A 14,235-nucleotide genomic window follows, 5' to 3' on the forward strand; every position below is an offset into this window, starting at 1 on the left:
TCAGTTGTAGGATAACTTTATGGGGTCTACTTAACACATCCCTCTAGCCCTCGGACCTGGTGAAATATTAACCTAAGTCTGTCACATCATATGGATACAACTATAAAGATACAATTTGCATGTTCCCAGCATTAGCACAACACTTTGATCAATTACGCATCACATGAGTTTGCCCACCCGACACAGCGTTTGTTCCTGGGGAGATGGATTCGTGCGTCCCGCCTCCTGTGCGCCATGGATTTCTTAGCCTCAGCAACTACTAACTATAAGATACAAGCACAACACTTTGTGATGGTTAGCTTGTATGTGACGATATATGCTAAATGTAACGTCTCTGGAGATTTTGCTTTAAAGCTGTCTTTGAAGTGAAAAGTGAGTTAGTTTCCGTAATTTCAGGAAGAGGAGGCACCACAGTTGAAAGGAGGCTCTCAAGATGGCTGTAGACTTACGGGTTATATTGTGTATTACTGTATGCAAATTAAATTGTCTGTGTCTTTTTTACATGATTTCTAATTTTCTAAGTTTTGTTTTTGGCTGTTTGGTTTACAGTGTGTGTTTTGTTCAATAAAGAAAACCTGAAACCTGTAGACTTGTGTGTTTTCTGAGTTTTGGCTGAGAAGCCTGCACATCAAATAGAAAGCATGTTTTCAATGGGGTTATCCTTTCAATTACCATTTATTAGTCCTTTATCCTGTCTGTTTGTCCCTGACTGTAGTCAAGTTAAAATTAATGTCTTTTCTCCTACTTTTAGTTGATCAGTTTGTGTGCCACACTGAGGCCATTGCAGACATCGTGATCCTGGTGGACGGCTCCTGGAGTATTGGTCGGCTCAACTTCCGACTGGTCCGCATGTTCTTGGAAAATTTGGTCAATGCCTTTGATGTTGGCATCGATAAGACAAGGATAGGTGGGTCCCTGCTACTTTCAACAGATGGGCACACCATGTGACCAATATGGTCTTCTGATTTGTGTTTGTGTCCATAATTCCCCTTTTTGCTTCAATCATTCTCATTTTTTAAATGTTTGCATATCAGCATTCTTGTGTGTGTGTGTGTGTGTGTGTGTGTCTGTGTGTGTTTGTAGGTCTGGCTCAATACAGTGGTGATCCCAGGATAGAATGGCATCTAAATGCTTTCTCCACGAAAGATGCCGTCATTGATGCCGTTAAGAACCTGCCATACAAAGGAGGAAACACTCTCACAGGTGCTAGATTTTACTGATACTACCATTTTGTTTTGATTTGATTAATTTCCCTTCTTTGGTTTTGCTCTTAAATGGCTTTTTCCCTTTTTTCTGACTTTCTACTTCCATCCACCCTGGTCCCTCTTCCTCATTCATCCCTCTTCTCTTTCTCCGTCTGTCTCTTTCCAGGCCTTGCATTGACCTATATCCTGGAGAACTGCTTCAAGCCTGAGTCTGGCTCACGGGAGGGTATACCCAAGATTGGGATCCTCATCACAGACGGGAAGTCCCAGGACGATGTCATACCTCCTGCAGAGAGCCTGCGAAATGCTGGGGTTGAGCTGTTTGCTATTGGTGAGGGACGACACAAACACACACACCTGCAAAAGACATTAAGTCTGAGGAAGAGTCAGATCTGTGCAGCAATGAGTTGTCTTCTGTCAGTAATGTTTCTTTGAACTGATGTTAGTTAATTCTTTACTGTCCTGCTGTGCTATAATGCATGTATGTAGAATAGATGTTAAAGGAGAATTTCTGTATGTTTTCAACCTGGACCCTATTTTCCTATGCATTTGTATGTAAGTGACTAATGTGAACAAAAATCTTTAAAATCTTACGGGGCAATAGTGACCGTCGATGTACGTCCACTAAAAGTGCTTGTTTTTGCCACTGGCTCAGATGTTATTATTAGTGTCTGACTACATTAGGGAATGTGTGGAAAAATAGGGTCCAGGTTGAAAAATACCAAAATTCTGCTTTAAGGCTGACAATCACACTTCTAATACTGGTGTGGTCACTATATGTAATGCTACATATCATATGTCTGACCTTCCTTTCCCAGGTGTTAAGAATGCTGATGAGAATGAGCTGCTCTCCATCGCCTCAGAGCCGGACAACACTCACGTCTACAACGTGGCCGACTTCAACATCATGAGCTCCATTGTACAGGGTCTGACCAAGACTGTGTGTGAACAAGTGGAGCTGCAAGACAAGGACATCAAACAGAGTAAGGGCCGGGTTATACTAGAAAAGAAGTGTTTCGAATGACATGTTGTCCATCCAAGTGATGCATTTTTGTGCAGATAGTATAATAACAGTAAGCTCATTTAAGGGAGCGATAGCTTTAACTATTAACTATTTGCAAGTGTGATCACTTTGGCTATCCTTGTATCAATGCATGACTGGATTATACAATGTCACATTGAGATGACAAGCAGCTGTAGTTGTGGAGAAGATTTTATTTGGAAGTGTGAATCTGGATATTTAGAACGAGCTTGAGTGGCCAGAGATTGTGGTCCTTAATGCAAAGTTTCTCTGTAGGGGAAGATGATGTTATATAACTCATGAGGTCATTGATTCACAGCCAAATAGAAAATTATATCCTGCCACAAAATGTTGATTATTTTAAGACACATCCTCCTCTTTCTCCATCCTGTTCCTCTTTCTCACTCTTTCCTTCAATAAGTTTTTATTTCTACGGAAATAAAGATGCAGTATGGAAAAACAAGAAAGAGGATGTCTTTAAAGAGACACCATGAATCCAGTCTAATGTGTTTTGATTATATTTCAACACTATCTCCTTTACTCTGATCCTCAATGCATGTGTGTTTTCCTACTTAATAGTTACTCACTGGGAGTAATTTTATGTAATCGAATGCAATCTGTTTTCTTATCCTTCCCTTTTTCCTCTCCTTTATAACTTCAGAACAGACACCAGAGGAGACAGGAGCGCCGCTTGAGCTGTTGACATCAGAAGTCACGGCCAGGAGCTTTAGGGTTTCATGGAGCCACGCCCCCGGAAACGTAGAGAAATACAGAGTGGTTTATTACCCTGCTAGCGGAGGAGAACCACAGGAGGTAAATGCTGTCTGTTTTCTTTTACTAAGAACCCAACTTAATTTACTGTACTAATAGTGTTGTATTAGGAAAAGCTGAAGGAGTAAACAACCACTTCAAACAAAGGTATCACTACATAAAATTAAGGAATATCCATGTCATTGCAAGCACACATTGCAGTTTACTGTTATCTGAAAGCTATACATGCATATGTGTAGACTCACTAGCAAGACCTAAAAATATTGAGATCAAGAGACTCAGTTGGAGCTCAGAGAGGGGTGGGGGGGTTAGGCTGCGCTATGCTCTGTTTTTCCATCATATTTACTACATAAATGGGAGTTACTGTATCTGGAGTCTTTGGGCAAGTGTATGGATTGAGATTGTATTGATTCAGTTTTTCCATGAGACGCTGGTGGTATCATTCATTCATACCTCTCCCACTCATCCCTCCATTCACAACTCCCATGAACATCCGTGCAGGTAAAGAAGGCTCACTAGAAATTATACTCTCGCTGATAGAGGCACCTGCCTGATTTTTCCAGATCATTTGACCACAGAAACCATTAAATCTTTTTCTTAGCTTGGTTTACGGGGACCAGATGTTCCATAGCCACATGTGAGGAGACCTTTCCAGCTGGCTCAGCCCAGACCTAATCTTTATCACAACTGTCATCCATATAGATCATGATGAAAAAATATTCTTTTGCTTTATCCCATTCAATAAATCGATTCTGTTCCCCCTCCTTTACCATTATCTTTCGATCTCTCTTCCCTGCCCTGCCTTCCTCTTTTTTTTTACTCCCTTCCATTTGTCATTTCATCCCTGCTATTTTTTGTCCTCTACCCCTCCCTCCTCCTTCTCCCATCCATTGCTGCACCCCATCTCTGCTTTCTGTCCCTTCCATCTATCTTTCACACCCCCTCTCCCTCGCCCCACTCGTGCTGTTGGCCCCCAGGCTGTAGTGGACGGTAGTGAGACTTCAGTGGTGTTACAGCATCTCACCTCTCTCACTGAGTACCATCTGGCTGTGTTTGCTGTGTACGCAAACGAGGCAAGTGAAGCTCTCAGAGGATCAGAAACAACCTGTAAGTTTATTATGACACACACACACACACACACACACACACACACACACACACACACACACACACACACACACACACACACACATAGAGAAATTTACTTACAAAACCTCACACCAATGCTTCAGTCAACATCTAAAGTCACAAGTTGATAAAAATGAAAAGGTTTGACTACCATGGAAGCCAGACATATTGAAAATGATGCCCCCATGATGCAGTGATAAAAGCATCTGGGAAGACAATACAAGCGGTTTTGATCTAGACCAACTGAAAATAATTGGTTTATTAGAATGAGGCCCCCTTGATTGAACTGTGCTGTGTGTTTGTGTGTATGTAGTGGCTCTTCCCACAGTGACGGCCCTCCAGCTGTTTGATGTGACTCACAGCACAATGAAAGCAAGATGGGACAGTGTGGATGGCGTTTCTGGCTACATGCTGCTGTATGCACCTCTTACAGATGAGGGAGACCTGGACGAGAAGGAGGTAGTGAAAGAAAGAAACAGATAGATAAAGAGGAAAAAAAAGATATATTAAATAGATAAATGCTTATTCAATGTATAGTTTTAAACAGCAACTTGGTAGCTGAGAGTCAGTTTTGTTTTAAATGCTGTAATGTGTGCATTTGTGCGTGTTTGTCCCCCAGGTCAAGGTGTCGGATGCAGTGACAGAGCTGGAGCTGGATGGGTTGACCCCTCGCACTGAATACACCGTCACTGTTTATGCCATGTATGGGGAGGAGGCCAGTGACCCTATTACAAACCAGGAAACTACATGTGAGTAATGCACATGCACACACATACCATTTTTAACTTCTGTCTCTCATTCTGAACCTCTATCCTAACCTTCACCTAAATTAAATACTAATCGTATCTGTAAAAACTAATCTTAACCCTCAAACAGCCATTGGATCAGACAAAACATCCTTTTTTTCCAACAATGTCTTCACTCTCAAGTCTAAACCTCAAACTGGTTCTCACAAATCAAGAAGCGCAAGAACATACAAACACATCAACCACTTGCTCTCTCACTCTCTCTCTCTCTTTCTCTCTCTCTTGCAGTACCACTGAGTCATCCCAGGAACCTCCAGTTCTCTGACATCACTCACAACTCCGCCCACATCAGTTGGGACCCCGTGCCTGGAGGAGTTAAGGGTTACCGCATCATGTGGGTCAAGACAGACGGACTAGTCACGGAGGAGGTGTGTGTGACTTGCGTGGCTCTGTGATTTTATGTTTTATGTGGATTTTTAGATTCATTATATTTGACAGCATTTATATCTGTGAGAGTCTGTGTCTTGATGAGAAGAAGTGCGAAAAAGAGGAAGGAAGAATAGAACAAAACAGAGATTAATTAGGGATTAGTAGGGATTGTTCTTCTTACTATGAAAATGTTAGACTGGAATGAGTATTGAACACTGATATAAATCAGCTTGGAAAATATTCAGATTGCAATCTTCACAGGAGTGAATAGTGCTGTGTCACAATCTATCGCCAAACATTTATGTTGTCTTTTTGGCTTACTGCCTTTGTGATATATTTGTGTGTGGATATGTTGTGTGTCTCTGTGTGTTTTGCAGGTGGAGGTAGGTCCAGTGAACTCCTATGACCTCAGTGAGTTGACGTCTCTGAAGGAGTACTCAGTGGCCATCTTTGCCCTGTATGATGAGGGCCAATCGGAGCCACTCACAGACGGATTCACTACCAGTAAGTTGCTTTTTGGCTGTAAGGATACATAAGAAGATACTGCAGTAAGTTAGTTTAACCAATGTTGGCACCAGTGGTACAGTAATTATCAAGTCCATTTGTTTTACTGTAGTCCAGTTTGTCTTTCTCATTGGTGTTTCAACATTTACCTATTGCCATCTCTGCTAAGGACAATTGTGTCTCAATTTCCTAAACACAGTTGTATCAGTACCATTAAAAGGCAAACCATTTCTCTTGTAGTGCCAAACAGTGTTGAATTTTATTACCCCAACTGGGCAACTTCTGCTATTTTGGCGGTCTGCCCATCTCATTTACACCTCCGCATAATAGCTCAGTCGCATTAAAAGGTCATTTCACTGTCCCTTACTATTCCGTCACGCTAACAGATATTGATTTGTAACAATATCCCTTTAAGCAACAAGCAGTTGGGCTCCAGGGCTGAGTCAGCTAAAGGAAATGTATTTCTGGCAAGCAACTATTAAACTACTCACTCTAAAGGACCATGTTGATTTTTATTGATTTCCTGGCAAACTTTGTTGAATGGACCAGGTTTGAGAAAGGGGTCTTCATGAACTAATGCACTTTAAAGGTTTTTGAGTGGAGGTGTGGGAAATGATGGGAACCTGCATGACAAGAGTTCACACCAAAAGTGTTGTTGTAAGTTTAGATAATTGCTTAATAAACAGTTTAAACTTGTGCAGTACATTAGCCCCTAAAGTCAGGAAAGTAGCAGTTTATTATCCTGGTCACTGATTGTACCATGTTCCTAACTAAAGCTGCTTAGTGGGAGGCACCATGAGGAAAAACTAGTGCAGAACACTGTGGAAATATCACAAAAAACAGAACATTGTTAGAAATGACAAGGTAAAACAAAAAGAAAAGAAAGCTCTCTGTCTACCTCTTAGCTCCAGTTCCTGGTCCTTTGGATCTACGCTCCAATGATGTTGGCATAGACAGCTTTCAGGTCAGCTGGGATCACTCAGCCAATGACATCATCCTCTACAGACTCTCCTGGGCACCGTTCACAGGTGGCGACACAAAGGAGGTCAGTACAAATAAAATACTTTATGTGAAAGGTGTTTGTTTTAGATATTTTTTCACACACAAGAAGTGAAATGTGACAGTGCAGATCATCCTCACAGATCATGTTGACAACACTATAGGCATGACACTTTAACTTTGAGTCCTTGGTGTAGCTATAAGCTAGCCTCAAACTTCTCTTTCTCAAGATATTACACCAATCTATAATTTAGCATCAAAAGATTAATAACCTGCATGAACTCAGATTTTTTTTTATTTAGCCAGGGGTCCACGTATTATCTCTATTGCCTGCACTCCATATGCTCAGATAAAGGGGAGCCTGTACTTTATAGAATTGCATATAAGCTTAACTACACTACTACTAGCTGGTAAAACCCCTGGCATGGCTGAGTATAAATAAAGGCTGAACAAATCTACAAATTAATGGCTTGGGTGTTTTATTACCATGATCTGGGGTTTAGAGACAGCTGGGCGGCAGCGATAGAGCCCTTAGGTCTGTAAGAGTGTGTGCGTGTCTGTGTGTGCAAGTTGTGTAAGCGTGTCTGTGTATTTGTGTATTTTGCTGAGAGTCATCAGAGCTGAAAATAACACTCTGGGGAGTTGGAGAGGTGGGCTGGTAATTCTGCCAGAATAGAGAAAGGGATACATGCAGCTTTTCTCTGTCTCTCACCCACATACTCTACACATGTACACACACACACACACACACACACACACACACACACACACACACACACACACACACACACACACAAACATTTACATCCTCCACCAACCGACCGCTCTGTATTGTTATATCTGAGATGAGATTAACCATAATACAGTCAAACAGCCATACAGACACAGACATACAAACAGAGTGAAATATTACCCAGATCAAAACTTGACAATTTTGATAATCTAGGGCTCCATGAGTTGAGTAAATGATATAATTGATGATCATGCTGTTTTGTTTGGATACATTTGTTTTTCTAGCATCCTGATGCCTTTTTTAAAAACAGATTTGGGGTTGTTTTGAACTCTTTGTTAATCAATAAAATATCTGTTTGACTCCACTCTTTTTAATCAGGCAAATACCACAAAGGGCAATGCTGTAAAATAACGAAATATATCTCACTAAATGCAAAGAAATTTAAAAAGAAAAGCAAGAGAATGAATTATTAAAGATGCACCTGCTCCTTGGAAAGCACAAATGGCCGGCCCCACTGCGGAAATTTGCATGTAACTGTGCCTCAAAGGGCTCTGAAAGAAACAGATTCCTGCACATAATATGATTATTGAGTCATATTCAGTACATTCCAATTTCAATGTTGCTCTCCTCCAAAGCAAGCTATACTTTTGATGACCTCTTTGCGTGTACCTTGGGATCTGACTTATTTTTGTGTTGGGCAAATTGTATTGGTCGTTTGGACTCCTGCAGCAGTAGTTGATCCAACTGGCTACACTGTTGTATTCAGGGAAAACCACATATTCCTGAATAACTCATATTGTGACGGCCATCTTTGTAAGTCCTACAATGGCCTTATTCAAATGTATATTATAGTAAGTACATTTAAATGATGATGAATTCTACAATGCATAATTTATTTAACAGAGTATTACAACCAAATCCACATACAAATTACAACAGTTTGTTTCCATAGACACTATCCTATGAAATATGCACCACCGTTTCCTGCTGTTTTCTTGCGTGAAATTACGAGCACTGAGGCGATTTGTTATTTTATGTTTTAGCAGTTTTCTCTTCTAAACCTCAGTGACAAACTTTGTTTTGAAAGTCTGGTGTACTCTTGGAGTATAAATAATCTTTTCAGACTGTTGGTTAATGCTCAAAACTTTATCACATCTTGAGGCTTTATTTTCTTTGAGCAAATATACAGCAACAACAAATAAAAATACAAAACACAAGAAGGTGACCTAACATGTTAACAGCACATTTTAAACACAACATGACAAAAAAAAAATGAAATGGGAAGCACTTGTAAGAACTGTTGTAAAAAAGGTTATAAAACAGCAAGAGCACGTGGTTGACATGTTTGGAAATAACATCTCTGAGAAGTAGTTTTTTGGAAAGAAGATTGTTGGATGTCAATTGTAATATGAGGCTAAGACTTGGGTGTGTGTTTCTCTTCTGCAGGTGGTCTTGAGTGGAAGTGATAACAGATACATCCTGACCAGTCTGAGTCCGTCGACTGAGTATGAAGTTATGTTAACAGCTGTATTCAAAGACGAATCTGAGAGTGACACCGTCTCTGTTATAGAGACCACATGTAAGTGACATTAGATTGTTTCATTGGCAACATGTACGGTTGTTGTGTTACTAACAAGGCAGTTGTAGTATTTGCTTTATCTAATCAATACAAACCTTGATGAAAGTCAGAATCTAAAAACTTTCCCAGAGAAAGAAAGTATAATTACATGAAATGTCCTTGGTTACACTGAAATTAGCCTGTGACCTAAGATCTTACTAACCCTCCTCACTGAAGTGCCACTGTCCATTGAAACAACAGACCAGTCCAATCACATCTGCCCTTTAGGTTCATAGAATTAACATTTCTGAGTTCAAAACTTGGCTCTGCATGAGCCCATCTTATTTCAAAAGAAGAAAATCTATTTCCCCGTCAATGATTCGTCATGTATTTCTGTTTAATTGCCTTAGTTATTGACACAGAGAGTTGTTGACGAGAGGTTTGATCCACTTATCTGATTTATGCTCTCTGCATTTTCCCAGTGGCCAAGACAACAACGATTGCTACCACAACCACAGGTAAGAAGTGTCCAAATAGCTTTTGTGTAAAATTCCAAAATGTCAGGAGTGTAAGTGACTGAAGCATCACACTCAATGTTGTACATGTATTAATAATGGCCAAACAATAATTTGAAAAGATGTGACACAATGTCATGTTGGATTAAAATTGTGCGATGAAATGTATAATTCCGTAATGTTTAAACCTTAAGAGTTTTTTTTTAAACAATTGTGCTGGCATGTGTCTAGTGAGCAGTGGCTAAGTTACTTGCTTTAAAAAACTATTATGGCAGAGAAGACAGCCAAATGTTAATCACAATTCAAGCCAAGGCATCTGTCTAGAAAGTCTTCTTCCATTAAAATATGAAAGGCTTTACTAGCTTCCAGGGCATGCAGATGCTGCCAGAGTGCAACCGCAGTTATAGCAAGTTCCCGTAGCAGAGTTTTTGTCCTTGTTGCTCATTTAGTTTCAGGAAGGAAATCCAGAATTACTGAGAGCTTAGAAAAGGTCCACACTGTCTCTTCTGACTAAGATTGATGAATGCAAAACTGAAACACTGATTAGATTTTCAGACAAGATTTATCTTATGAAAAACGATGGGAAGATCTTTTGTGTTTCTATAAGTGTGTTTACCAAGTTGGCTTAGTTCAGGCAGAGACTAAAGCATAGACTATAGTTCAAACTTCATTTTCTCAGAGGCAACCCTGAGGCCATCTGGATTGTGTTTCTGTATGAGGAACAGGCAACAACTAACCGAGTCAGAGCAGTTTCTCCACTAAGGGGTTTAAAAACTTAAAAAGCAACATGTCTCCTTCATTTAATGCCCTGCTCACTCTAGAAACTTTAAAATAGCACATCTGCTTTGGTTAAAACTCCAAGTGCTCCTGTGAAAATCACAACTTAAAGTGGCCGGTTAAAAGACAGCGAGTTGCCTTGGCAGAGCTTATAGTTTAAAGCTGCATGTATGAAGTCCTCACACTGATTTTAATCCACCCAGGACTGCATAAACCTAGCCTGACAAGCCAGACCCACATCAAGATGTTGGGTCTGGGAACTCACCATAAACAGGGCTTAATCCGAGGGGCGGGATAAACGGTTGTCTTTCAAATTCCCTCTGCACGTAATAGGATAGCGCTACAACCAACCAGAGCAACGAAGAAGGTAGCGAAGCTAGTTGATAGATAACACATCTTCCTTTTTTAAGAATGATTTCAGTGCCGTTCTTTGTTCTTTTCTCAAAGAAAAGCTTAACCCAAGTCTTCCAGAAGACTGCTGTTCCCAGCAGCAGCAGCCATAAGCCCGCCCACCGACTCTATACACGATGTGATTGGCCTGACTAGAGTTTGGTTTTTCCAGCTCGCAAGCCAACGGAGAGTGCCTAGACCCCCCTGGCTGCAAATTAAATTTGCTGCCGCTAGGGTGCGTCTAGATTTCTAGGCTAGCATAGACCTTAAGACATGTCTATTTAGTTTAAAGCTTTTATCAAGACTGATGAAACAGAAACACTTTGTTGTTTTTTCAAACTCCAAGTAGTGTTCCTGAGAAAATGGGCCAGATTTGAATTAAACTTTATTATCCACCACATCATAGCAGTCAGAGCATACTGGCACATTGGCAGTAACTGTTGTGATTTTTAGCACACTGGCATTTTGACTGACATTTTTCTAATCCACAGTTTACTGAACCACATTAAGTGGGGAGAAAATAAGACTTGAGCCAAGATCTTGTGTACATTTTTGGTACATAAATCCTACAGTAACTGTTATCTGTGATGTGGTGTCACAGTGGCACGTCTGGCTGTGAGAAACCTTCTGCTGAGTGACGAGACCACCCAGAGCTTAGAGGCATCATGGGAGCTGGAAGACCCCCATGTGGAAAGCTACAGGGTCTCCTACGCTGGCCTCAGGGGCGACCACCAAGAGGAGTCTGTGAGTTGATCAAGTTGTGAGCTGTGACTGTAAAATGAATCATTCACAGCACAGATTAAGAGGTGCAAGGGACATTTGCTGTAGTGGGTCTATGGTTGTGTGCATTGAGTGTTTTCTGATTTGGATTATTTCTCTCTTTTATGAGCTATTTGCATATCCCTGCATAGTTTCTAAAGTCTCCCTCCCTATGTTTCTCTGCCACTTTGTGCACTTTGGGCATTGTAGCTCTCACACACATGCACAGTGTAAACACACACAAAACTCTTCCCTGGTGAGTTGTGAACACTGATTATTTGGAATAGACCACACTGGAGTTATATTGGGAGGAAGATCCTTGTTATTTCACACTTCCAGCCAACTGGATGGCACTGCAGTGGTCAGTGTCGGGTCATCTGCTCCAATCAAAAAACTGATTACACTTTTAGTCCCGGACTACTCAGCCTCCCCTTCCTGATTCCTCTATCTGTGGTAAGAGCCCTTGAGCTCAGTGCCATGTACTGACCCTGATCGCTGATGCACACACACAAACACTTTCTCTCCCTCCTGTCTTCTCTCTTGCCACCTCCCCTTACTTCCCTCCCCTCTGTTCCCTGCCCCCTGTTTTAATTTCCCAATGTGGTGTCAGAGCTTTAGAAGATGGAGAGGCTAGGCCAAGCCAGAAGACATTCCATTATCTTTTCAGCAGCCATTTACCTCACTGGGAGCAGAGATGGAGGGCAGCAGAGAAAAGAGCAAAAGAAACAAAACAAAACGACAAAAAAAGAAAAAAAAAGAAACAATAGCTAAATAAAATGGGAGAAAGGCTTAAACCTGTCCGCCAGCTGATAGATAAGGGTTGTTAAAAGGTCGCGCCTCTCTCTGAAAGTTTGGATGTGTTTGATGTTCATGTGTGTGAGGGAGACAGATAGATGGCAAAAGAGTCAACATGGACGATTCTGTGTGCTTTATAAGCCGGTTGTGTGTTTATTTATTTGTTAAGAAATGTTTGAGTGCTTGTGTGTGTGTGTGTGTGTGTGTGTGTGTGTGTGTGTGTGTGTGGGGGGGGGGGTCTTCCTGCTTTGACACTGGCAGGTGTTTCAGCACCACAGTTAGAGTGGACAGCTCCTCCCATCTCATTGGCTGTGAGAGATTTACCTTGCCTTCCCTTAATGCACATCTCTCTCTCTCTCTCTCTCTCTCTCACTGTCAAAGTCTTGTTTTGGAAGTTAGTTAAGAACTGACAGATGAACGTTAGAAGCCTTGCTGATGGGCATATCAAATAATGTTTTGGTTATAATATTTTGGACATATCGTACGGTTAATCAGCATATGGTTTGCTCAGTTGTCACAGAACTATAGATGTTGAATGAATGAACTGCAAAGCTCAATTTTTAATCCAACATGGACAATACTTTTTAAAAATGCTCAGAATAATGGGCGTTTAGACATCACCAGTCACTTAGCAAACTTCATCTGCTTATACAATAGTTGGTTGAAAGCAGCAGAACAAAGTGAACCTTCAGTGGAGATTGTTTTGTCAACTACTGTTTCCAAGGTCAGGATATAAAGGATCCATCTAGATTTAATCATGTTATAAAATGGCAACGTCAGGTTTCTCAGGTCTTTTTCTTAGTGTCAGTGAACCAAATATAATTTGTGTACGGCACTTCGACATTTCATGACAAAGAGGTACCTTATTTATAAGAATGAATACTTTTAGAACTTAAAGATGCAGAGAAAGAACAAACTTCAACACTAAATTAAAACATAGCAGTAATGGGTTTTTTCTCAGCCCTTTATTGCCTCACTGTTGGCCTAAACTGACTTTGTTGACTAAACTGAAGTGAGCAGAATTCTTGAACAGTTGTGGTTCAATTCCCTTAAGGTATACCTAGCATTTTGCAAGCACTTTCTGTTTCACCTAATTAAGCCTGGCTTTAATCTGTGCCTCCAAATGTCCCTATAAACCAGCCGAGAAGAGCAACAGATTCTGTGTGTAGTCTGCTATATGGTGCATGTAACCTAGTGTGTGTTTGTGTGCGTGCGTGCGTGCATGCGTGTATTTCTAGGGCCATGGTGTGTGCAGATTAGTCCAAAGTGAGCAGAACTCATAATTTCTTTACAGCTTCCTGTACTACACTTTTAAGTGTGTGTGTGACGAGCCTGTGTCCCAGGGCAAAGCACACACTAAGTTTAAAAAAATGCTCCTGTGCTTGACATCTAACAGCTGTTTAACAGTGCTTCCATTTATGTGTGTGTGTGTGTGTGTGTGTGTGTGTGTGTGTGTGTGTGTGTGTGTGTGTGTGTGTGGACAGAAGCAGTCTGGCAAGGCAACCACTGATTTTGGCGGCTGAAATGAAACTCTGAGATTCTATTAGCTGTAGCTAGCTAGCTAATCAAGCCAGCATTAACGTAGCTAACAGTGCTTCCATACGTGTGTGTGTGTGTGTGTGTGTGTGTGTGTGTGTGTGTGTAGGTATTAGTGCCTGGTGGTCAGAGGAGAGCAGTGCTTCAGCCTTTACTGTCAGACACCCAGTATAAAGTGACAGTCACCCCAGTTTACGCTGACGGAAAAGACGGAATCAGTGTCTCTGCCCTGGGTGCCACATGTAAGCTGTACAAACACCCAACACACACACACATGCACACACATGCACATACACACACACACACACACACACACACACACACACACACACACACACACACAAACACTCCTTTATTAATTAATTAACC

At 41.1% G+C, this 14,235-nt stretch overlaps 1 protein-coding gene across 1 annotated transcript in view; it reads left to right on the forward strand.

The window, feature by feature from the left end:
* Positions 1-14,235, forward strand: part of LOC144519018 (collagen alpha-1(XIV) chain-like) — a 150,535-nt gene that overhangs the window by 34,745 nt on the left and 101,555 nt on the right. The window contains exons 6-20 of the mRNA XM_078251901.1: positions 752-907; positions 1,084-1,203; positions 1,372-1,536; positions 2,024-2,188; positions 2,888-3,039; positions 3,975-4,104; positions 4,439-4,584; positions 4,745-4,874; positions 5,160-5,299; positions 5,678-5,804; positions 6,710-6,849; positions 8,983-9,115; positions 9,577-9,612; positions 11,378-11,520; positions 13,976-14,108. Of these exons, the coding sequence (XP_078108027.1) occupies positions 752-907; positions 1,084-1,203; positions 1,372-1,536; positions 2,024-2,188; positions 2,888-3,039; positions 3,975-4,104; positions 4,439-4,584; positions 4,745-4,874; positions 5,160-5,299; positions 5,678-5,804; positions 6,710-6,849; positions 8,983-9,115; positions 9,577-9,612; positions 11,378-11,520; positions 13,976-14,108 (2,016 nt within the window). The remainder of the gene's footprint in view (positions 1-751; positions 908-1,083; positions 1,204-1,371; positions 1,537-2,023; positions 2,189-2,887; positions 3,040-3,974; positions 4,105-4,438; positions 4,585-4,744; positions 4,875-5,159; positions 5,300-5,677; positions 5,805-6,709; positions 6,850-8,982; positions 9,116-9,576; positions 9,613-11,377; positions 11,521-13,975; positions 14,109-14,235) is intronic.

This window comes from Sander vitreus, chromosome 6, assembly GCF_031162955.1.
Source record: "Sander vitreus isolate 19-12246 chromosome 6, sanVit1, whole genome shotgun sequence".
Classification (NCBI taxonomy): domain Eukaryota; kingdom Metazoa; phylum Chordata; class Actinopteri; order Perciformes; family Percidae; genus Sander; species Sander vitreus.